The sequence below is a fragment of the Dryobates pubescens genome, chromosome 27, assembly GCF_014839835.1.
Source record: "Dryobates pubescens isolate bDryPub1 chromosome 27, bDryPub1.pri, whole genome shotgun sequence".
Taxonomy (NCBI): domain Eukaryota; kingdom Metazoa; phylum Chordata; class Aves; order Piciformes; family Picidae; genus Dryobates; species Dryobates pubescens.
In genome coordinates this window covers 12125608-12149710 of record NC_071638.1, presented here as the reverse complement: position 1 = coordinate 12149710, position 24103 = coordinate 12125608, and the positions used below count along the sequence as shown (strand labels likewise).

The 24103-nt window shown below is 46.2% G+C and overlaps 2 protein-coding genes across 2 annotated transcripts in view; one reads left to right on the top strand and one right to left on the bottom strand.

Annotated features, from left to right (window-relative positions):
• Window positions 1-6137: 6137 nt before the first annotated feature.
• Window positions 6138-11618, bottom strand: MANSC1 (MANSC domain containing 1). Its single transcript, XM_009905259.2, has 3 exons — window positions 11166-11618; window positions 10184-10324; window positions 6138-7259 (listed from the first exon to the last, which is right to left on the bottom strand). The coding sequence occupies exons 1-3, from the start codon at window positions 11383-11385 to the stop codon at window positions 6310-6312; spliced, it is 1311 nt and encodes a 436-aa protein (XP_009903561.2). The 5' UTR covers window positions 11386-11618; the 3' UTR covers window positions 6138-6309.
• Window positions 11619-13231: 1613 nt separating this feature from the next.
• The window catches only part of BORCS5 (BLOC-1 related complex subunit 5), a 53553-nt gene continuing 42681 nt past the window's right edge, over window positions 13232-24103 (top strand). The window contains exons 1-2 of the mRNA XM_054173901.1: window positions 13232-13308; window positions 13970-14113. Of these exons, the coding sequence (XP_054029876.1) occupies window positions 13251-13308; window positions 13970-14113 (202 nt within the window). The 5' untranslated portion in view covers window positions 13232-13250. The remainder of the gene's footprint in view (window positions 13309-13969; window positions 14114-24103) is intronic.

The following is a 24103-nucleotide window of genomic DNA, read 5'->3' as shown; positions in this document are numbered from 1 at the left end:
ACCTGTGCTTCAACAAAAGACACTTGAAATGCAGGCCCAGAACAGCTAAAACCAGGGCACACATTCACCCCGGCCATTAGCTAAAGTGTCTCCCATTGAGTTCATTGCTTGTTAGACCAGGGATAAATGTGGCTCCTTAAGCTTGCACTGGCTCTCTGTATAAAGGTTTCTATGCCTTATGGCCTGTAACTCTTCATGTGCTGAGGGGATGGAAGAGGCAATTATATATGGTTGAAGTCTCATTTGCTGCTTTTCCATCTCCATTAGTTCTTTGAGTAATTTCCTTACAGCGTGAACTTTGATAAAGACTCTTCCAGTCCAGCTAGCAACTAAGTGTAGGTGAGTGACAAAGGAGAGCACAGAGACAGCCAGACCCACTCCCCACACGTGTGTTAGAGCAGTTGTGCCTGCTAGAAAGATATTATTGAGCGATCATCACATGCCACTTGGGAATAATTAGTTTCTATTTTCTCCTCTCAAGAAAAATCAGTGATTAGAGTGAGGCTATCCAATCCATTCCTCATCCTTCCTTCTTCCACCCCCTCCCCAGTCAAACCCACAAAGAAGGTATTTGGTCACATGCATCTTTGAATAAAAGATAGGGAATCATGTCTGAATAGCCCTGACTCATAAAGCTCCTTCCAATGCCTTTTTCACTGGCAGAGCTTTGCAGTTAATGCAACTTCTACTAATTTTTTTCCTTAGTACAATTGTGAAAAATCTAATACCTTTAGAATGATCTGCAAAGAGCTTACACAGAACAAAATCCCCATTTAATCTGGGCATATTAAGAAATCTTTTCTTTGAACAATACATTAAACATGCTATTTTCCCCAAACAAAAACCAACCAACCAAAACACACACACAAAAACACACACACACAAAAAGTAAAGCTCTGAGTGTTGAGAGAAATGGTATTTGGAATCCTATCTTCTTTTGTGTTTTAGGAATCCCAGCATTTTACCTGGAGGAAAGAGGAGTGAGGCTATGTGCATGCTATGACACACTGTGACAGTAAATCATGGATTCAGTATGGCAAATGGGGTTCTAGTCACCATGTTAAAAAAACCAATGGGAACCACAGACCCAAACCACTTAAAGGTAACAGAAAAACACGTTTGCAGAGCATCATGCATACCAGTTGTTTAGTTGTTGCTCCTGCTATTAGGTCTCCCCAGAGCTTTCTCTTCTCCAGGCTGAGCAACACTAGCTCACTCCGCCTGTCATCATAGCAGAAGAACTCCAGCCCCCATAATCATTTTTGTGGCCCTCCTCTGGACCTGCTCCATCAGGTCCATGTCCTCCCTGTATTCAGGGCTCCAGAGCTGGATGCAGCACTCCAGGTGAGGTCTCACTATAGCAGAGCAAAATGGCAGAATCCCCTCTCTCCATCTGCTGGCCACCCAGGCTGCCTTTGGCCTTCTCAGCTGTTGGCTCAGTCCAGTTTCTCATCTACCAGAACTCCCAACTCCTTTTCTGCAGGGCTGCTTTCTATCACCTCATCCCCCAGCCCATACTGATAACAAGGATTTAATCTATTTAACTCACCCTTGGGATGGGATCTCCAACATATTTCTGGGAAAGCTTACACTCTCTGCTAGCTATATCAGGTGGATACATTTTAGCATTCAGGCCTGTCACTTTTCAAACTCTACCAACCTTTCCAACATTCATTTGAACAGGCTATAGCCTTCCTTGGTGTATTGGTCGGTGGAGGAGAGCCACACGTGTATCTTGTTAAAGTTTAGTAGTGAGCAGCATAGCGTGAGCTGTTCTCACTTGTTTCAAACTATACCTCACAAGCAAATTATTTTTTAGCCCTGCTAAAATGGAGTGCTCCACAAAGGCAACACAGAGCATCTGCCAAATCTGGAGTCTTTCCAGAAACAGTGCCTGAGTTATCACATGGTGGAAAAAAAATGTTTGAACTCCTTCTTTTGTGCCCTGAAACAAAACAATGGCAACACTGCCACAGTTAAATAATCAGAAGCAGCTGGGAAAAGTCTTCAGATTCTTTCAGAAATCTTACCTCTGGGCTGAGAAGTCTTCTCATCTTATATGGCAATTGTTTTGGAAAGTTATAAGCCACTAAGTGGGAGAACTTCACTTACAGCCATAAGCCATGTGCTGGAGGACCTCCCACTGATAGCAATGGGAGTTGCAAACATGAAGAGCAGTGCACAGCCACTGTAGTAAAGGGGACCAGCTTTCCTCACTTGGGCTATACAGGACTTGGATAGTGCCAGTGGAGCTTGGATTTGTGGATAGGGGGAAAAAAAGCTCATAAAGCCAGAAAAACTGACTTGGAAACTAAGTAAACAGAAGGGAAGTCTATAGGAAAACTCTCTTGGAAGGTTTCTATGAGGAAATGCTCAAACATTTTGCAAATTGTCCATCTTGGTGATGCTGAGAGGAGTTGCAGAAGTCACAACATCAAAGTCTGTGCACCATTGATCACATCCTTCTTTCAGTGGGAGTGGGGCATGGAGAAAACCTGGTGCTGCTCTCAGTGGCTTTTGAACAGCCATCCAGAACTCAGATGCTTCTCTGGTGGGGCAGGTACCAAAGCACATTACTTACACAAAGCACAAAGTACTTACACCTTACATAGCCATTCTCACCAGCCTAGCATTTTAAGAACCACCTTTGTGGTCTTCAGAGTGACTGCTCAAATCAGCAAATGTTTCAAAACATTCCTCTGGTTTAGCCAATCTAACCTACAACATCTTGAAGTTGTTCTGGATGTTAACAGCTTGTAAAATTTCTTTGAGGAAATACAGAGGGCATAAATTATGTGATATCTATTCCTTGTTGGTGTCAGCATGAGGGAACTTTAAATTGTCTGTTAAAAATAAAGCAAACCAAGAAGATGGATCAGAACACCTTGGACATGGCATACCTAAACGCCTTTGCCACTTAAGACAATGACATTTTATAGGCTGGAAGGAGAGTAGTAACGGAACAGAATTTAATGCACAACCCTCAGTTGGTTTTCTCATGAAGTAAGCCAATATACAGGAAACAGTCATCTGGTGCAGTTGTTCTGAAACTTAAAAATACATTTATTCATTGTTTATAATGCCTATCAAACACAAAGAGTAGCAGTTTTATGCTTTATACCTTGATATCATCAAGAAATGTAGAAATCTAGAAGAAAAAAGCAATATCAGACTGTGAGATTGATAGAAGGCTTCCCAAAGACAAAGTTTTTATATGAATATATATATATATATATATATATATATCTCCTCATCCTTCAGGGGATATATTTATGAAGAGGCTGGAAAAGCAACTGGGAATAGCATGTGCACTTCTGAAGGCATGTACAAGACTTTTAAATCCTAGAATGGCTCAGGTTGGAAGTGACCTCAGAGCTCATTTCTCCAACCTCCCCACCATGGGCAGGGATGCCTTTCAACTAGACTCAGCTGCTCAAGGCCTCATCCAACCTGGCCTTCAACACCCCCAGGGAGGAAGCATCCACAACCTCCCTGGGCAGCCTATTCCAGAGTTTCACCAACCTGAAGAACTGAAGAACTTCTTCCTAAGATCCAGTCTAACCCTGCTCTCCTTCAGCTTCAAACCATTCCCCCTTGTGCTATTGCCAGACACCCTCATGAAATGATGATGGGATGCACCTATCCCCTGAGGACTAATGAACAGAGAAGTTTATTAACTGTATGAGAGAATGAGTAATGGCCCAGAGAATGAGGAAGGGCCCAGCAGGCTAGGCAAATTTGACAAGTGTAACAGAGCACAAATAGCTCCTCTATATGAAGGGATACTGGGTTGAAAGTATTGACTGTGGCACTGACACTTTAAACTCTGTGCTTGTGTCAGTATCCAGTGTGGGATGGTGGGATCAAAGCAGTATCTAATGGTATAATCAGATCCAAATCCACCAAGATGGTAGGAGGAAGGAAAATGAGATTCAATTTTGCAAATGTCTTCTCATGCAATTCTGTTTTTGCTTGGTTTTGCTGTTGTTTGGTTTTGTTGTTGTTACTTGACTGAAAGCAGAGTATCAGCATTTCCTAGCCTTACAGGAATTGCAGTACGCTGAAGCACTGTTGGAAGACAACCTGCACACTGAGTTTGCAGCCCTATGAGGCAAGGACTATGCACTCTTCTCATAGCTCTCACACAGATCTGCAATTTATTTCTTTATGATTGTTTGCAGTGGTTCTAAAATCTGGGCTTTCTCTTTGCCATACTGTACAGTACCACCAAGCAGTTTTGTGCACGACAGCCTATACTTACACACCTCATGTTTGCTCAGCACTATAAAGCAACATGAAAACAAGCAGCTTGTGACCATTTGAGGCTGTGCCTTTAAGAAAGTATTTATTACACTCTCCAGGTGATTCAAGTCAATCAGCTTTTGGCCCTGAGCCGTAACATAACTGGTTACTTTCAGAAAGAGCCACCCCAAGTGCACAGGTTGTCATCATAGCACGATGGCTAAGGATCCACTTCCTGGTGGTAGATGTCAACGGGAAAATAGGAGAGTGCACAGAAGTTTTAAGTGAAGCAGTGCTGGAAAGCACAACAAACTAGATGGATTTTTAGTCCCTTTCTGTTTCAAAACACAAGAGCGTTATCCAGACAAATATACACGCCTCAAAAAGCATGTAATTAACATCATATGTGGAAGAACCATGATGGCAATTCTGTTGTCTTCTGCTCTGTTAACTGGCAATGCCAATACATGACTAATAATGATGGAATAGGTCCAGAGGAGGGCCATGAAAATCAATACGAGGCTGGAGCACATCTGCTATGAAGACAGGCTGAGGGAGCAGGGGTTGTTCAGCCTAGAGAAGAGAAGGCTCCAGGGAGACCTAATAGTGGCCTGCCAGTACCTGAAGGGGGCTACAAGGCTGCAGAGGGACAGTTTGAAAGGGCTTGTAGTAACAGGACAAGGGGCAATGGTTTCAAACTAGAAAGGAGCAGTTTTATATTGGATGTTAGGAACAAGTGCTTTAGCATGAAGGTGGTGGAACACTGCAACAGGTTGCTCAGGGAGATAGTTGAGGCCCCATGCCTGAAGCTGTTCAAGGTCAGGTTGGACAAGGCTCTCTGAGTAACCTAACCTAGAGTAGGATGTCCCTGATGACTACAGGAGAGTTGCACTAGATGACCTTTGGAGGTCCCTTCCAACCCAAATCATTCTATGATTTTATGAGTATTAAAGCAGAGACGACAATACATTTAGTTTTGTTGTCTCCTACAGTTTCTAAGGTCTGCTTATATAATCCTTCACCCAGAATTTTCCAATAAACAAAACAGCTTTCCTATAAAACATTTTTGTGGTGAAACAGCCATTGACTGGAAAGTTAAAAACTGAGCTAATTAAAACATTTCTCAATTATTGTCCTCAAAATTTGTCACTCCTATTTCATAAACTGTTGTTGCCCTCTAGTGTTCAAACAAAGCTTGGAAGTACCCTGCCATAAAGATCCAGACAGGTTACCTAACAATTCTCTCTTTGGTCTTCACCTAACAAGACAAACAGCAAAAAAAGGGAAGTGTTTCAGTGCACCTGCCTAATACCTGCTTTTCTTTGCTCAAGCACACACACAAAAAAATCATGTAAAAACATTCCAAGTTGGTTGTTTCACTCAAAAATTGTGGAAGGCCACTCAGCTTGGCATCCTCACCCACTTAGGCATGGTACCCATGCAGCTCTCTGCTTTACTTCTACCATTCATCATGCTCAGTACGTATTACAGGACATGTTTCTAATGATGTTAGTCAAATACATGCCCAGTGCTCTGAATGACCCTGGGATATGTCTGCCTGCCTGCTCTTAAATCTCTCTCTACTGTACCATAACTATAAATTTTTGCAACTCATCTCTCTGTCCAACAGATTAATTACAGCAGAAATGTACAGTGAGGATTCAGGGCTTGTTCTCAGCACTTCTCCTGCTGTTGGCTGCCATGATGGCACCAGGAATCACAGAACTATAGAATCATGCTGCACAGGTACTCAATTTATGAGGTGAGTTTCTATCTACTGATCTCATCAGAGTACAGATAAAGCTCTTTAATTGCTTTTCCCCCTGAAATACAAGGCCTTCTTGGTTTAACTGGGATTTGAGTGTTTATTTTCAGGATTTAGTCAAAGTCACAGACATCATAGTTGAGAGCAGAAACAGTGGTTCTCTGCCCTGCCAAAGCCATCTGCTGCTTTCCCATTAGCAGCCACAAATCTATCTTCTGCTGAGATCTCAGTATCTACTGTTACATTTCAGAGTGGTCCTCTCAAAAAAGAGTTGCTCCTCGCAATATTATTCTCCCTCTCCATCACACATCAGCATACATTCCATTGATCAAGTAATCCAACCTGGTATAATGCCTCTTCTGAAGAGATTCAAAGACTTTCTTCCCTGTCAGTGCAATAACTAGCAATAAGAATATCACCCCAAAAAGCAAAGCTGCTACAAGGCTGATTTCTTCACCCAGCTCAATGACACCTTTTCCTCTCAGAACATGCTCTAGCAGATAGCTTTCTGACTCAGATGGGTCATAACCCCCAGGGTTGTTTGGGGAAGATGTGAGGGAATCCTCAGAAGACAGAGTGAAATCTGAAGCAGAGAGGAGGGAAGCATGACTGGTACGGTTGGAAGAGACACCTGTTGTTTCAAGAGGAATGGCTGACGTTCTTTGCCCTGACAGGGTAGTAGCAGATCTGGAATTTATGGTCACCTGCTTGGTTGTAGAAGAAGTTGTGAGACTGGAAAGAGGAACATGAGTAATAGTGATGCTGGTGGCTGGGAGACCAGGGTTAGCTCCAGTGGTCCCAGTAGGCACAAAGGTAGCTTTGGTGGTGGTGGTGGGGAGAGCAGTAGGTTTAGCATCACCAGTCGGCAGAGATGTTGTACGAGATTGCAGCTGGGTGGTACTTGTGGGCAGAGGAGTAGAAGCAGTACTGCTGGGTTCAGAAACTCTAGACTGAGTGGTTGGGAACAAAGCAGAGGACATATTTGGTGGCAAGTTTTGCCTTGGAATTGGATCTAAGCTCTCAGGATGCTTTGCCCTTTGAGACTCAGGAAGAACTGTGTGAAATTCACTGTGGTCTAACTGCTTGCTCACGTGGTTCTGGAGTTCTGATTCGTGAGGAAAGACAGCAGCAGCAGGATTCTGATGGCCAGGGTGGCTGTGAGGAATAAAGGCTCCAGCATCTGAAGACAAAGAATGCCCATCTGAAGAAAAATACTCACTTTTGAAGGATGGATCCTCTGGGACAGGGGTGTCTGGGAACAGAAAGGCAATAGCAGTATTTCATTATTTAATCTATTTCTGATTAGCACAGGCTTACTGTGTTTGTGCTTCTAAGAGAGATCTAAGGGGGGTGCAGAATGCAATGACTAATGAAGCTGAGGCCCCATCATTTCCCTTTCTTTGGAACACACAGAGTGACTTACAAAATTCTGTCTGGGGCATCAGACCTGTCAGCATCCAGCCAGGGCACATCAGACCCTGACTGCAGCTTCTCAGAGAGTTTACCTAAGCATAGCAATCATCCCAATCAATTGTTTTGTACTCATGTAAGTCCAGCTCTGGTGTCCCCAGCATAAAAAGAACTGTTTGAATAAGTGCAGAGGATAGCTACAAAGATCATCCAAAGGGCTGGAGCACCTCTGCTCTATCCTCATAGATAGCCTGAGGGAGCTGGGATTTTCAGCCTAGTGAAGACTCTGGGAGGACCTTAGAGCTGCCTTCCAATACCTGAAGGGATCCTACAGGAAGGCTGCAGAGGGATATTTCATGAGGGTGTCCATAGGCAGAACAAGGGGGAATGGATTGAAGCTGAGGGAGAGCAGGGTTAAACTGGATCTTAGGAAGAAGTGCTTCAGCACAAGGGTGGTGAGACTCTGGAATAGGCTGCCCAAGGAGGCTGTGGCTGCCTCCTGCCTGGGGGTGTTGAAGGCCAGGTTGGATGAGGCCTTGAGCAGCTGACTCTAGTTGAGAGGTGCCCCTACCCATGGTGGGGAGGTTGGAATAGATGATCTCTGAGGTCCCTTCCAACCTGATCCATTCTAGGATTCTGTACTGCAAACACAGAAGTGTTTATTTAGAGGTGAAAAGCAGTGTGAGTGGGCCTGTTGCCTTCAAATGACTCTGATACTATCAGCCTCACCTTTTTTCAGTAGGATGTACACATTTGCACCTTGCCAAGATGATGTTACACTATCCTGTCCTGTAATATCCAAGCACCCTGTGATTGCTTAACACAAATTAATTCACATTAAAAAATGTGTTATGATAGAATGTGGCAATAATATCCCCATTTTAGAGGCTATTTCATACACGTCCTGACTTGCAGGAAAGATCTGAATTCCTCCTGCTGTCCTAGAAGACAGACACTGCTCCAAGAGTCTCTGAGGTACTTGCAGTGAAGACCCCTCAGGAATCAGACCCCAATTTCTCCAGAATTCAGTATGTACTTCTTGAAAAAGAAGTGGGTGGATGTGATTTAACAGAATTTGGAAACTTGTATCCATACAAATGATAACCCTAGCAGCTGCCTGACTCTACACAGGTATTGGAGAGAGACTTTGAGTGAGGATGAACTCTTGGCAAGACTGGTTAAAATTCTGATTTTTATATATAATTATATAGAGATAAATGTTAGAATTACTTTGTCATTCAGCTGCTGCACAGAACATTTAAAAGGCAAACATGCTCTCAAGTAGTTCTCTCACTCATCTCTCTTATTTTTTTTTAAACAGAAACAAAAAGGTTTTTTAACTTGTTAACTGCACTGAAACAAGTAACAAGAAATCCATGACATTTTCATTGTCTCTTCTTTCTCAACTGGAAACTCTAACCCAGAGGGATGGATTTATTTCAGTTTTATTACACATACAAAGAAGGCTAGTTGGCTGCTGTCTTAATCTATATTTTTAAGTCTTAAGACTCCACTGAAAAAAAAATGTAAAAGAAAACCACTCTAAGAAACAGGCAATGCTTTTGACAACTACTTCACTTGAATCACAGGCATCAATTTGGATCCTAACCTGTCAGGATTGTTAGGCAAGCCAGATCCTAAACCCAGGTAACAGACCCCAGCCACAAGGTCTGACTTAAGAGAAAAACCATACTCTGTTTTTAGAGAGTGACAAAATAGTTATTACATAATCAGCAACTATGTGGCCAGAGACACCCAAAGCCTTAGCTGCTTCTGCAGCCCTGGACACATTTCCACACCAGCAAGGACTTGGCCTTTCACCACCATGGAGTCAGTGCCCAACTCGGTTTTTTCCCCATTTCCCATGGATGCTCCTCCTCCTGCAGTTGAACAAACAGCAGATGTAGTGTGACAGCTACAAAGCGCTTGCAGCATGCTACATCATCATCCTCAGTTTGCTCACTTGGGGAGCAGCTAGAGAAGCAGGGAGCATGCAGGTAGTGCTCACAGGATGGGTAGAGGGCCCAGGATGAGAAGTCCTGTGCAGGAGTTAAGTATCACTGCTGCTCTGCAGCACTCATTAATTAATATACCTGCCTGCATTAACTAACTCTGCTCCACATTTTCTGTACCAAACATTGATTTTGTAGTGCTCTTTGTCTCCAGCTTTGACTACCAAGTTCTCAAATGCAGCTGCCCCAAACTGTCACATGTGAAGCAGAGCTGGGGTATTGAGGTTAGAGATGCTTGTGGCTAAGAAAGAACACAGGCACTACACAAGTCAACCTTCAAAAAGAGATTAAAAAAACCAACGTGATGCAAACCGGGATCTCCAATCCACTAAGCTGCATTAGGAAACAAACTTCAGGTCCTCTCTCTTAAAAAAGAAACACCTCTCGAGTGTACTTGGTATTACCTGGGTGGTGTGGAGAAGGCGAAAGTGCATGAACAGCAGAACCCAGAAATGTTATTTCCTTTTTAGCAAGAGCTCTTTGCAACTGGAACCAGGAAGTGTTTTGCTTCCCAAGCCATAGGATGTTTCCATTAGTTAGCAGGGTCAGGATGTTATTCCAACTGGGAAGCTGAGCCCACAAAGGAGCTCACCACACACCTGCCCATCCACCTTCTCCAAAGCAAAAAAGCAGCATTTTCAAATTACAGTGCTGCCAAAAACACAAACCCCAGACATTTTCTGGTTACTACCGAAAACTCAGAGGCGCAAAAGTCATCTAAGTGTGGGGACTGGTGGCTCTCACTATCATTTACCTCTTGTTATCTTGTAGCTGACGAGTCCTGTTGCTGGTTTCATTGGACAAGCCTCTGCACTAGGGCAGTAAAACAGGTAGCAGTTTGGCTGCGTGCTTGTTCTTCGAGCATCAAAAATCAACAGATTACACTTCTTGTCTCCTGCAAGACATGATAAATACAAGATTCAGCCATGAGAACTTTTATGGCATCTAGATAATGAGCTTCAGTTTGTTTTTTCTTCATGTGAATAAAAGAAAAGCTACTGTGTAACATTCCTACAGGAAATCATCCCAGGGGTGCAAAAGAATAGCTCAGGGTCAAACATACAAAGGGTCACACCTTACCCTTCCTGCACAGATGAGCTCAGGGAAATAATGACTCTAATCCCTCATCCTCTCCACAGCAGCACCGCTTTATACAGTTTATGGCTTACAAATCCTGGTAAATCTGAAAACCTCCTTGATATCCTCACAGGCAAGGGAATTGTTTATACCCCTATCACATCCCAGGAATTGTTTGGCTTGTTGATGCTTGGGGGGGCGTCATCTTTTACCACTGTCATTTCTACTTGCTGCTTTACGTCCTACTGCTCCCAGAGCTTGCTGCAAAGCAGCAGTCTCAGAGAAAAACCAGCTCGCTCACTTTTGGCTAAAATGAAACGTAGCACAGAACATCACTTTGCAGCTTAGGCATCTTAAGACTTTGGGGATCTGAAGGGTTTTGACATTTAAAACTACCCCTGTTTCTTTGCTGCAACCGTTATCCTGAGCACTACCCTGGGCACTACGGGGTCTTGCATTAAGATCCAACATCCCCCTTGGTCAAACAGGGCAGCAGCCACACGCTGGTACCAGTCACAGCGTGCATGGAAGACCAAGTGAGTATTTCCGTGCTGGATACAGAGAACAACCTTATCCCTTCTGCTTGAGTACCGTGCGAGCCCAAACTTCAGAGGCAATTTCCAAGTGTTTGTACGTACTACAAGACCAAAGCTATTTACCTGAGAGCTTTTGCCCCGAGCAGCAGGCGTGAACGCAAGCCGCTGGGCTCAGGGCGTGCAGTGGCTCTGCGCCCCGGACGCCTCTGGGCAGAGATAAGTTGATATCGATGATACTATTTTCCATTTTCTCCGCGGAGCACTCTGCGCTCAGGGAAGGTCCTGCCATCACGCAGGTGATCACCACCAAGCAAACCGGCCACTGCCTGCGACCGGGAGACATGGTCACTCGGGTAGGGTCTTCGCAGGCTGGGGCGACGCTGGCCTCGGTGCTCCCCTTACCGCAGGCGTGCCGGACCCTCCTCCGCCACAAACCGGATTTGCCGGCGAGCTTCCTGAAGCGCCGGTAGACAGGGAAGCCGCCACCGAGATACCTCCTCTGCTCCCGGGGCGGAGATGCCTTCCTAGGGGCCACCTTCAGGCTGCCCCTCCGTCGTCCCGTGGCGGAAAGGTAGCGGCCAGGGCCAGGGCGGGAAGCGAGCGCGGTGGGCACCCCACCGCCCCGGCACGTCCGGGAGGAGGAGCCGCGGGGGAGGCGGGCCTGGGCCTCCCTCCCTGCCCCACTGCCTGCTCTCAGTGGTGTCCCAGCCTCTTGAGCTGCTGGCAGGCCCCAGGGGCTGGTAGCCGGCGTCAGGTGTAAAGGAAGCACAACCTGATGGAACTGTTCAGGTCGAGGTGGCGGCGGTGAGGCTGATGGAGTTCTGCTTGCTGCCTTGGCCTGCCTCTTCTCCGACTGAGATCTGCTTTTGGAGGCTGTAGTGAAGGTCATTAATATCTCTCCCCTGGTCTAAGTGAACAGGTGCATATTTCAATGTCTGCTACCTGAGGAGTCCTGGTCAAATCACAGCCAAGTGCAGTGCTTGCGGCCTGGGAGCTGTATGGTTAGGGCTGTCTCCTGGGAGCACAGGCTGGAGGCTTTGCCATCCTTCCCTCAACAGCCTCAGTGGAACTGTTTGCTTAAATAATGTCTTTCCTTGGAAATTTTTTATTTCCTTTGAAAAAAAATTTATTAATTATGTTCAGGGCAGTATTTAGGAGTAAAAGTGGCCCAGAAAGTAGAGTGCAACAAATAAAAGGATTGTAAGATATATTCCTTTGTTTTCAGGTTGCTCATCCTTAGAATTATGAGAATCATAGAACAGTAGTGGTTGGAAGGGACCTCAGGAGATCGTTAAGTCCCAACGCCCCTGCCAGAGCAGGATCATACAGGGCAAGTTACACAGGCAGGCATCCAGATGGGTCTTGAAAGTCTCTAGAGTAGGAGACTCCACAATGTCTCTGGGCAGCCTGCTCCAGTGCTCTGACACCCTCAAAGTAAAGATTTTCCTCATGTTGAGCTGGAGCTTCCCGTGTTCCAGTTTGTATCTCTTGCCCCTGATCCTACACAGGGCACCAGTGAACAGAGACTGGCGCCACCTTCTTGACACCCACCCTTCAAACATTTGTCTCCTCTTATCCAGACTAAACAGCCCCAGGTGTCTCAGCCTTTGCTCATCAGACATCTAGATGTTCCAGTCCCTTCATCATTCTCGTGGTCCTGATTCATCCTCCCTGGGGGTGTTGAAAGCCAGATTGCATGTGGCCTTGAGCAGCTAAGTCTAGTTGAGTGGTGTCCCTGCCCATGGTGGGGAGGTTGGAGGAGATGATCTCTGAAGTCCCTTCTAGCCTGAGCCATTCTAGGGTTCTATGAAAAAAAATCTCCCAGATATGTGCTGTTTTGCTGGTCACCACCTCTCCGAGCCTCACGTCGGCGCTCGCCAGCTCACCGGAGGCCCGAGTACAGGGCCGAACCCCGCGCTGGCCTAGGCGTCCCCAGGACCCCTCACAGCCGCCAGCGCTCCCCGCGCCGCGTCCCGCGCTCTCTTCATTTGGCGGCCCCCTGTGCCTCGGTCTCTAAGCGGAGCCCCGCCTGCCCGCCGTGCCGCGCTGTACCGGGCGGGGCCTGCCTGTGACCCGGGCGCAGACGCCGGCCGGCGTAGCCGGAAGCCCCGTGGGCGGGCAGCGGTGGCGGCCGCGGGAGCGGCGCTGCCCGCAGCGCAGCAGGAGCTGGGGGAGGAGGAGGCGGCGGCGGCCGGTGGCCCTGCTGCCATGGGAGCGGAGCAGAGCGCAGAGGCCGAGAGCCGGCCGAGGGAACCCAACACCTCAGGTCAGTACCCGCCGCGTTCCGGGCCGGGAACGCCCGCTGGCCGGCGGCAACCGGGAGGACGAGGGCCCGGGCCTGGAGCAGCGGGGGTGCCGGCGGCAGGGGTGCGTGGTTCTGTGGCGGCGCAGCGCCCCGTCCGCTGCAGGGGGCTGGCGTAGCTGAGGCGAGGGGCCGAGGCGGTCGCTGTGGAACGACTTTTTCTTTGTACGGCAACAGCTGCTAGGGGCCCAGACCTTCCTCTGGGGAGGGCGCCGAGCCCGCTTTAGGGCGGCGAGTGGGGCAGCACCCGTATGGAGAGAGGCAGAGCCGGCGAGACGGGTGCACCCCAGAGCCCGGGCCGGGACCGATCTCTCTCTCTCGAGGCACGGGAGGGAGGGCACAGGGTGCAGAGCTTGGATGGGGAGTAAAGAGGAGGGTGACAGTGTTGCAGGTGTCTCAAAATCTGCTGTTGCCTGATTTTGAAAAACCTTTGGTGAGCATAATATATTCTTGGAGGGGGGCTGAGAAGGGAGCTTGCAGCCTTTCAGTGTTCTCAGTAACGTGTTCATACTACAAAAAAATGTACCTGCAATATGTTAAACATTGGATCATTCATTTAAGGTTGAATCGTGATGGAAGATACTTATAAATTGAGTTGTTCCCTTTCTCTCCTGTACCTGTCTAGCATCTCCATCACCAGCCAAGCAACGAGCAAAAATGGATGACATTGTGGTGGTAGCCCCAGGAACACAATCCTCCCGGAACGTCAGTAATGATCCAGATGTCATAAAACTGCAGGAAATTCCAACTTTCCAGCCACTTTTGAAAGGTGAGTGATTGTTCTTCCTCTGGTTGTGTGCCGTGCAGTGGACATTCAGTGAGCCAGTGCTTTTTTGACTATTCCAGGCCTGCTGTGAGTGCTTGCTTGCATTGGGTCTAGCACTCACTCATGCTTTGTAGGCCTGCTGTGGCAGAGAGGAAGGAGCTGGGATGCTTAGTCCTCCCTGCCAATGGAAGAACTCTTGATTTTATTTTGTTTTGTGTGTGTGTCTACAGCGTGAGGACCTTGGGACATGACTAGAAGCTGTGCAAGCTCTGATAGCCCAGTGGGCCAAATGTTTGCATTTGCTGGGTACTGCCGGATAGGGGACTAGATGTGTGCAGCACTGACTGCTGCTGCTGGCAAAAAGGGAAGGGCAACAAAGCTGGTGAAGGGTCTGGAGAATAGGGCTGGTGAGGAGTGACTGAGGGATCAGGGGTTGTTTGGTCTGGAAAAGAGGAGGCTGAGGGGAGACCTCATTGCTCTCTACAGCTACCTGAAAGGAGGTCAGAGTAAAGTGGAGAGCTGGTCTCTTCTGCTTAGTATCAGGTGATAGAGTGAGAGGAAATGGCCTGAAATTATGCCAGGGGAGGCTTAGGTTGGATATTAGGAGAATTTGTTTTGTGAAATAGTGTTGAGGGATGGGAATAGGCTGCTCAGGAAGGTGGTGGAGTCCCTGTCTCTGGAGGTGTTCGAAAAACATGGACATAGCACTTCAGGATGTGGTTTAATGCCCCTGATGGTGTTAGGTTGATGCTTGGACTTGATCATAGAGGGCTTTTCCAACTGAAACAATTCTATGAAACAGGAATATTTTGGAGGCTGGTGTTGCCATCCCTCTTGACCAAGGAAAGAAGAATGTATTTGTTACACCACTGTGTTTTTTTTTTTGAGCTCTGCAGAGGATGATGCAGAAATCTGTGTATTGATTGATTCCTGACACTTTGCCTGTAGTTCTGGAATGGACTGTAAGATTGCTGATGCTGGTGGAGCATTCATGTCTGCAGCGGTCATTATGTGTGGGCAGAACATGCCTTGTCTGAGTCCTGTCTTGTACAAAAGGAAGAACCAGGACCTCACCAGTGGCAGTTTGGAATGCAAATACTGGAACCCAGGTCCACAAAAGAAGGAAATTTTAATCCCAGAGTTCCAGCTTAGAAGACTAATTAATATTTGGCACTGGGTTTGTTGTATGTGTGTAAGAGCATGATGAGGAAGAGTTTCAGTTCCACCCAGCCTCCAAGTGTGGTGAGCAAACCTAGGCTGCATAAGAGCTGTGGAAGTCCTGGGAAGCAGGAAAGACTAGCCATCAGTTCTAGAGATGATGTACCTGCATAGGTGGCTGAAGAGCAAGGACACAGTTTGAGGTAGGAAGTGAGAAAGGAGAAATAGCAGCAGCTGTGTCTGAGAAAGATTGGAAGGCACTGCCTTAGATGGCCAGTCCAGGTCCTTTAACTTCTAAATGTGGATGCCTTAAGTTGTTTGACAGGAAGTCATCTTGGTCTCTGATGTTTTTGCTGGCTTTGCTTCGGACCTGAAGCAGTACAGGAATGATAGAAACCTTTTCTAGTTCTGTGAGTTGGTCTGGTAAGAGGCTCTTGAGCTGTGGTGACATCTGGTGACTGCTCGGCAGTACAGCACACTGAGTCAAGATGGTTTGTGTGAACAGCTTTTCCAGCCTTAAGTGCTTACTCCTTCAACCACAGAACTGTGATTCTTGTGCTCACTACAGAAAGCAATGGGATCTGTTGAGTGAATTGAGTCTTGAGAGACTCCAGGTCTGCCATGGGCTTGGCTTGAGAAGCTATTCACTTGTGGACTGGTTTCTTCTCTGTATTCTTCACATGCAAGATGCTGGAATGGATGAAGAAAGATACTGGAGATCCTTTAGGAGTTAATCCTAAAAACTTGTCTCTTGTAATCTACCAGGCTGGAGAGCTGAAGATATGAACTCATAGCTTTTGTGAGCTTCATTGTTCTTTTCAGTTGTCTAAGCAAAGGCAAGGGGTTTCATTTAGCTTTTATGTCTTGGAAGAAGCCTAATAATGACTTTGGTGGGCTGGGGAAGCACGTGATGATGAAGAGCCTGCATGTTCTTGAGAGGCAAAGCACTTAAGAGCCAAAGCACTCATCTTTGCTAGCCATATTGAGTTGAGCTTGAGGTCAGTGAAGCTGGAGGGCTCTAGAACTGGACATCCTTGCATGAAAGAAAATGTTGGTGTTGTGTCTGTTGCATCTGTCATACTGTATTTACCTTGACTTCCACAGTCAAAATTGCACCTCAGAGCTGCAGCTGGGTCCTTCTGAGTAATGTTTGCCTCCTTCCAAGTACTGTCATTGTTAGTGAGCATGCACAATAAGTAGTGCTTTAAGCATCTGCTGATTCAAGTGTTTGAACCTGTTGGACATGAGCATTCCATGGGGTAGGTGCTACTGTCTTGAAGTGGTTGTGTGGCACCTACTATGGTGAGTCAAGGACTGGAGTGTCTCTTGCATGGGACTATCTTCTCTGGTGGTACATTCATGTGGACAGAAAGATAAAGCTTTATTGCTGGGGCATTTGCAGCTATCAGCAAGCTAATGCTACAATTTCATTTTGATGCAGTTAATCTTAATCTCTGCTATGAAAATTGTCATTAAATATCCTTTTACAATCCATAGTAACTGGGCTTTGCATATGCAAATGAAATTATGTGAAATACACAGTACTGTTCTCTAGAATCTGGGGCTGCTGTTTTTCACACAGTGATAGTTATCCAGCTCTTAAGATGAAATCTAATGTCTGGTCCAGACCTGCACAGAGCAAGAAAATCATCTGTACTCCAGTAGCAGCAGGGCTGTTTGGGTTGGAGGAGACCTTAAAGGTCATTGAGTCCAACCAGTCTCTAACTCTATCCCATCTGGTGCTAAAACATGTCCCTCAGCACCACTTCTCTGCCTCTTTGAAACACCTTCAGGGATGGGGATTCAACCATCTCCCTGGGTGTTCGAGAACCTTTTCAGTGAAGATAGTCTTGCAGGGACTGAATGGAAGTGGTTGGACTTGATGACCTTGGAGGCCTTTTGCAACCCTAATGATTCTGTGGGAGAGTGTCCCACACATGGTGGGGGAAGCATTCCAGTGGATGCCTGTTGTGCTGCCATTTGTAATGGTCAAATCCTCATCCCACCCAAACTGAAGCAAATAAAGTGCCCCACTGTTGTTCTCCATCAACTGCTGTATGTTTGGGGTGTTTGGCACTTTTTCTTCCCCCCTGTATGTAAAAAAACTTTCTCTTAGAAATGGTAGCAGGAATCTTCAGTGCTTGATGAAGCAAGACTTTGGTTCTTTTAATTATGATATGTTATTTAAGTGAGGAACAGCAACAGAGGAAGCCCTCTTCTCCATGGTCACAAGCATTCCCTCTAGAGACCTATTTTTAAGTGATACAGGGAAAAAAAAGTGATGTGCTATTTCTTCCCCTTATGCAGCCTCTTGAAGATGTTTACATGAAAATGAAGCTGCTGTCTGTTCAGTGTCCCAGGTTCTTGAATCAGTTCATAGCACGAAGCAATTGCCAGCTGTGTATAAAACCCAAGTAATCTTCTCTGAGTAACCCAAAATGGTGATATTTTTGTAGCTGATGAGCAAAGCAGCACATCTTGTGGCAGAGTTTGGGAAAAAAAACCCTTACAAATGCAATTTTCTGTGTGGTCATGACTATGGAAGATTGAGACATGTAGGATTTATCTCAGAAATGCTTTTACTAGAGCTGTAAAGTATCACATTTAACCAGGGATTTGGCTTTTATGACCAGGGGATCCTCTTTGAGGATGGGGGACTGCTGGCAAGAGATAGAACCCATCTGACAAAGTGTGATTACAGCACTTCTACCAACAAGAGGACCAACCTGAAACCAAGAGTACTATATTAGAAATGTTTAAGGACTGCATTGATAGGGCAATGTCAATTGCAGCAGACCAAAGATGTTTTTGTTCCCCAAATAATGTGCATTTTTTAATAGTTTAAGCTCACATAGTAGTGTGCTAAGGCTAGTGTTTGAATTTTAACAGTAAAAAGCATGTAGATAGTGCAGAAAATAGTCCAGTAAGATTGTTACACTTGATGTCCCTACCACCTTCACACCCGTAGGAGACTTGGTTGTTCAAAAGATGGGAAGATTCTTAGAGGTTTTGTGTTCTCCTGTCTGTTTATACATTCCATATTAAGTAACCACAAGCCAGAAAGCATTTGGAGCTCAGAGAAAGGGAATAGGAACTGGGATCTGCACTGCTTCCTTCACTCCTGCTCTCCCCCTTTTTGTTTATCCCCTCTCCTTCGTTGTTATTCCTTGGCCACAAGTTCAGAGCTAAGGGGTTTCAAACAGCCTTTGACAGGAGAGAGGGGGTGCTGAGATGCTGCTCAGCCTTCATAAAGCTGTGGTCATCCTTGGCACACTGCAGCAGGATTTTGACAAAACTCTGGAGCAGGCTGCCTAGAGGGGTTGTGGAGTCTCCTTCTCTGGAGACTTTCAAAACCTACCTGGATGTATTCCTGAGTGATCCTGCTTTGGCAGGGGGGTTGGACTGGATGATCTCTGGAGGTCCCTTCCAATCCCTAACATTCTGTGATTCTGAAGTTCTGAAGATTGTGCTGCAGTGCTGTGAGTGCCTTTTGTGGGCTGGTGTCTTGGGTGCACCTGAAGTTTCTTGAGGTTTTCTTCTTGTGCTTGTGAGTGGTTGAGTTCCCTGGGTACTTTCACCTGGGTTCCACGTGTCTGCTTCTCTTATGTTCCAGAATGATTACTAACACGTTAATTAACTCCTTAACTTCAGAGAAGACACTTGATATGCCCAGGTTTGCATTGATGTGTTCATTACATGTTGAAGGGCAAAAGTAAATGCATGTGCTGGTGTGAGAGGTGTTTTGTTAATGAGGTTAAGAGCAAACAGTAAAAGTACTAGACTGTTGTTTGACCTCTGGGCCCCTCAGTTTAGGAAGGATGTTGACTTGCTGGAACAAGTCCAGAGAAGAGCAACAAAGTTGGTGAGGGGTTTGGAACATAAGCCCTACGAGGAGAGGCTGAGGGAGCTGGGGTTGCTTAGCCTGGAGAAGAGGAGACTCAGGGGTGACCTTATTACTCTCTACAACTATCTGAAGGGAGGTTGTAGACAGACGGATGTTGGTCTCTTCTCCCAGGCAAGCAGTACCAGAACAAGAGGACACAGTCTCAGGCTGCGCCAGGGGAGGTTCAGGCTGGATGTTAGAAAAAAGTTCTATACAGAAAGAGTGATTGCCCATTGGAATGGGCTGCCTGGGGAGGTGGTGGAGTCGCCATCACTGGAGGTTTTCAGGAGGAGACTTGATGGGGTGCTTGGTGCCGTGGGTTAGTTGTTTGGGCGGTGTTGGATTGGTTGATGGGTTGGACGCGATGATCTTGAAGGTCTCTTCCAACCTGGTTTATTCTATGTATATTCTATGTATATTCTATTCTATGTATATTCTCTGTGGTTTGGTTTTGGTTTTTTCTTTCCTTAGCTGATTCATATAAAAATTACACTCTCGAAATGTGTTGTGGTTTAACCCCAGCTGACAACTACAATGCAGCTGCTTGCTCACTCCTCCCCTGCACCACCCCTGCTCCACCTCAGTGGGATGGGGAAGAGAATCAGAGATTTAAAAAAAAAAAATTGTGGGTTGAGATAAGAACAGTTTAATAACTGAAATAGAATAAAATATTCTGATAATAGTAGTAATGAAAAGGAAGACAACAGAGGGAGATAAATAAACCCCAAGAAAGACAAAGTGGTGCACATTGCAGCTGCTCACTACCCACTGCCCCATGCTCAGCCCAGTCCCTGAGCAGTCCTGGCCCACTCTTCCCAGTTTGAATCCTGTGCATGGTGCCATATGATATGGAATATCCCTTTAACTAGTTTTTGATCTGCTGTCCTGGCTGTGTCCTCTTTCAGTTTCTTGTGGCCCTCCAAGCCTTCTTGCTAGCAAGATGTGAGAAGGTGAACAATGTATTGACTTAGTGCAAATACCACTTAGCAAGAAAGGAAAACATCCAGCTGTTATTCTCAATGTTATTCTCGCACTAAATCCAAGCCAGCAGTATGCCAGGTGCAAGGAAGTACATTAACTCCATCCCAGGACAAGATGGGAGGGCACAGCAGCAATCCCTCAACTCCGTGCTGCAGGATGCTTTCTCCTTTTCCTGGTTCGCTGTTCTTTACCCCGCAGTCCTATGTGGGTGTGGATGCCGAGACTTGGCCTGCCTGCAGTCTAGGTGACTGCCACAGGGTGTCAGTGAAATACAGAAGGAGCGGTGGATGTGGTCGTACAGGGCTGGGAACCTGGCTCACATAATGCCTGTAGCGTTGCATGGGGTTGTTGTGGCCCAAGTGCAGGACCTGGCACTTGGCCTTGCTGAAGTTCATCCCACTGACCTCAGCCCATGGATCCAGTCTGCCCAAGTCCCTCTGTAGAGCCTCCCTACCCTCTAGCAGATGAACACAACCGCCTAACTTGGTGTCGTCTGCAAACTTCCTGATGGTGCACTCTTAACTCTTCAGCAAGACCGTTGATAAAGATGTTAAATACAAGTGGTTCCAATAATGAACCCTAGGGAAGACCATTTGTGACCTGCCACCACTCTTTGGGCCTGGCCACCCAGCCAGTGCTTTGCCCAGCAGAGCCTGTGCCCATCCAAGCTGTGAGCAGCCACTTTTGTAATGAGAATGCTATGAGAAACGGTGTCAAACACTTTATGGAAGACAGGTAGACAACATCTACAGCCTTTCCCTCATCCACTAGGTGGGTCATCTTGTCATAGAAGGAGATCAGGTTCATGAAGCAGGGCCTTCTTTCTAATGTCTAATCTAAATCTACCCCCATCTAGCTTGGATCCATTCCCTCTAGTCACTACCTGACATCCTAAAAAGTCCCTCACCAGCTTTCTTATAGGCCCCCTTCAGACATTGGAAAGCCACAGTAGAGTCTACTCAGAGCCTTCTCTTTTCCAGACTGATGCTTGAAGATCCAGGCTAAAGTTTTCATTGCATCAATGACTTAAAATACAAATTAATATTCCTGTGCAGTGAATCAACAGGAGTGTGTCAGACCTAGAGATGCTGTATCACAGCAGTAGGACAGTAGGACTGGTGTGGAAAAGATTGATCTCTCAGTAAAGCCACAGAAAGCTGGTTGGATGAGTTGGCCAAGAATGGACTGCCCTCATGGGTGCTGTCATGGTCAATGTGCAACAGGGAAAGATAAGGATGTGCACACAGGACAAAAGGAAAGGGAGAGGTTGTTAAATATTGACTGATCAAGTATACTTTTGGGAAAAGGGAAGAAACTGAGGATGTTTGTTTTCCAACCTTTAATCAATTAATCTTTAACCAGTGGTCTTGGGCAGCTTATCACTACTATCTCTGCCTTGTAAATGCAGTTTTAGAATGCAAAAAGAAATAGGGTGATGATGTAACCAAGTCATTATCTGGGAAATAGAAAGGGGAAACTGTTTCTGTCAGGCAAGAAACCTGAATTGGCTCGTGATGGAATCCCACAGGCGCTGGAGCTGCTGTGGGGAGCAGGCCCACGTGTTGTGGAGTGAGCTCACACTGGGGCCAGCTGAGATGGGATTCACCAGTGGTAGAGCTGCAACCTCATGTGGTTGAGTAATGCTGGAGTGCTCAGGCTTAGGGCTGTGGTTGCTGTATCATTGGTCATAAATCCATCACAGAGATTTCCATCTCAAATTTCTGGCACTGTGCTGGTTCACACCAGCTGTCCCAGGTAGGTACTTCAGAACTAAGGAGACTCTTGTTGATTTTTGAAGTGAGCACCTTACCAAATTAGGTTCTAGACTCAATGTAGAGAAAATGATGGGCAGAATTTGAGGTGCTTAGGTTTCCCACGGAGCATCCTGGCTGTATTCATTTATCTGCTTTGCTGGCCAGCTTAACCCTTTGGAACTGCAGAGCAGGGTGGAAGCATGGCCATTCAGCAGCTGTGGGTGGTGTTATGGTGGCAGGAGTGGAAGTCTGGCTGTCTCAGCTGGACTGGTGGACTAGCACCTCTTTGGCTTTCTGTACAAACATTTGGTATTCTACTCTTTGATTCCCTGTTTGGTTGAGTGATTTTCCCAGAAGCAGGGGTGAACATAACAGGCGAAGCTAAGGATTTGGGATTCTTTCCCCCACCCCCACTGAAAGCAGTGGAATTGGTCTTTTCTTTGGAAAGCAGCCATTAGAGAGAACTGAGATTGAAAAAGATACAAAGTGCTGAGAGTGTTCACAGACCTTTTGTTTAGCAGCTGTTTTGGTGCTCACTATTTTGATTTCCCCCTTCCTTATCTTCTTAACTGTACTACTTCTAATTTTTATCCTTGCTGAAGCTTTCCCAGACTGCTCTGCTGAACTGCCTCTTTATTATTCACATTGCTAAATAATCTTATTTTTCTCACTTTTCAAAATAAGGTCAAGTGAGATGGAGGTAAGAGTGTATTATTGTATTGTTCAAGCCCTGGCTATCAGAAAACAAAATGAAATAAATGCTGCTCTGCAATTGAAAGCCACAGAAATTTCTTTCATTTCCCCAGCTCCTAGGCTCTATGTACTACCATGCCTTGAATGAAGCTTGCAGTGTGTGAGTTTCTGTCTCTTTGGCTGAAATCTCTGTGCCTGTAAGAACAAAACCAATGTGACCTCTTCTCGAGACGAGGGATGGTAGTTTTAAATTGAAAGAGGGAAGATATTATGAAGAAATTCTTTACTGTGAGGGTGGTGGAGCACTGGAACGGGTTTGGCCAGAGAAGTGGTGGATGTCCTATCCCTGGAGGTGTTCAAGGCCAGTTTGGATGGGGCTTTGAGCAACCTGATCTAGTGGAAGATGTCTCTGCTCATGGCAGGTGGGTTGGAATCAGATGATCTTTTATGGGTCCCTTCCCACCCAAACCATTCTATGACTCTCTTAAGTGCTAATATTTTCAAGAGTAATGTGTGATGCTGGCATCTTTTGGGTTTTGGATACTTGATTTTAATAATATCTTTAAATAGTCCTAAAATAAAGACCCCTTTTGGCAGCCTACAACCCCTTGGTTGTACAGTGGAAAGCTAGGAGTGAAAGCGTCTCCAGTGTCTTGATCTGCAGCTTGGTGTGTGCTGTAGATGTGGAGCTTGAAGGGGTTTATGCTGCTGGTAGCTGCTGATCATCATACCAGTTAAGTGGCTGAGAGGGCAGGGCTGCCATAGGGGAGTGTTGCCCAAGTCTGACCTAGCCTTGGACTCTTCCTCAAGTAGGTCCTACCATGTCCCTTCCTTCCTTCCTCCCACTGCTCCTGAGCTGGTGAACCTGCAGTGAACTGAAGTGATGAGAGCAGATGGGTTTGCTCCTGTTCTAGGGAGTGGTACTGGTTCAAAGAGGGCTTTACAAGTACTAAAGAGGATGGGACCAACTAGTCAGGAGTACAGGGGTGGGTGTGAGGAGGAAGGACACTTCTGGTGTTTGCTCTGAAAACTTGGAGAAGGCAAAATTTCTCTGGCTGTGTGAGTGAAGTACCTATAGCATTAGCACCATGAGAATTGTCCTTCACTTTTCTTCTGCAGGTTGTGCCTAAGGTTTGTGTTGTTTATTTGCCTGTGCTGATGGATGGGACAACATAAAAATGGTGCTGCAGGCAACTGGAAAACTGATTGATGGAGAGAGGTGATGTCCTCTCCAAGGCAAAATGAGACAGTCTGGCTCCTCAGGGTCAAGTTATGCAGTGTAGCTTGAGCTGATGTAATGGCTCCCTCCTGTCCAAAGGAGGAGAAAATACCCTCTCATATTCCTCCTCTGTGTGTCCTTCTTCTCTTTGTCCTCACTGGCATCTATCTAACCCAATGTGAAGCCCATTTGTCCCACTGACCTGGCATGTTAGTGCCAGGTTAGTTTACCACCCTTACTGAGCTGATTTAGTTTGCTACTCTGTCAGGTACAAGAAAGGAGCTAGCTGCCGGGCCACCTTTTAT

Bases quoted from the DNA above. Each gene is read 5' to 3' on its own strand.
- MANSC1 (XM_009905259.2), bottom strand. From the start codon at position 11,385: ATGTCTCCCGGTCGCAGGCAGTGGCCGGTTTGCTTGGTGGTGATCACC. The intron at 10,325-11,165 runs GTAAATAGCTTT...CATGTCTTGCAG, and splicing joins CTCGGGGCAAAAGCTCTCAG to GAGACAAGAAGTGTAATCTG. The intron at 7,260-10,183 runs GTAAATGATAGT...TTCTGTTCCCAG, and splicing joins CAGCTACAAGATAACAAGAG to ACACCCCTGTCCCAGAGGAT.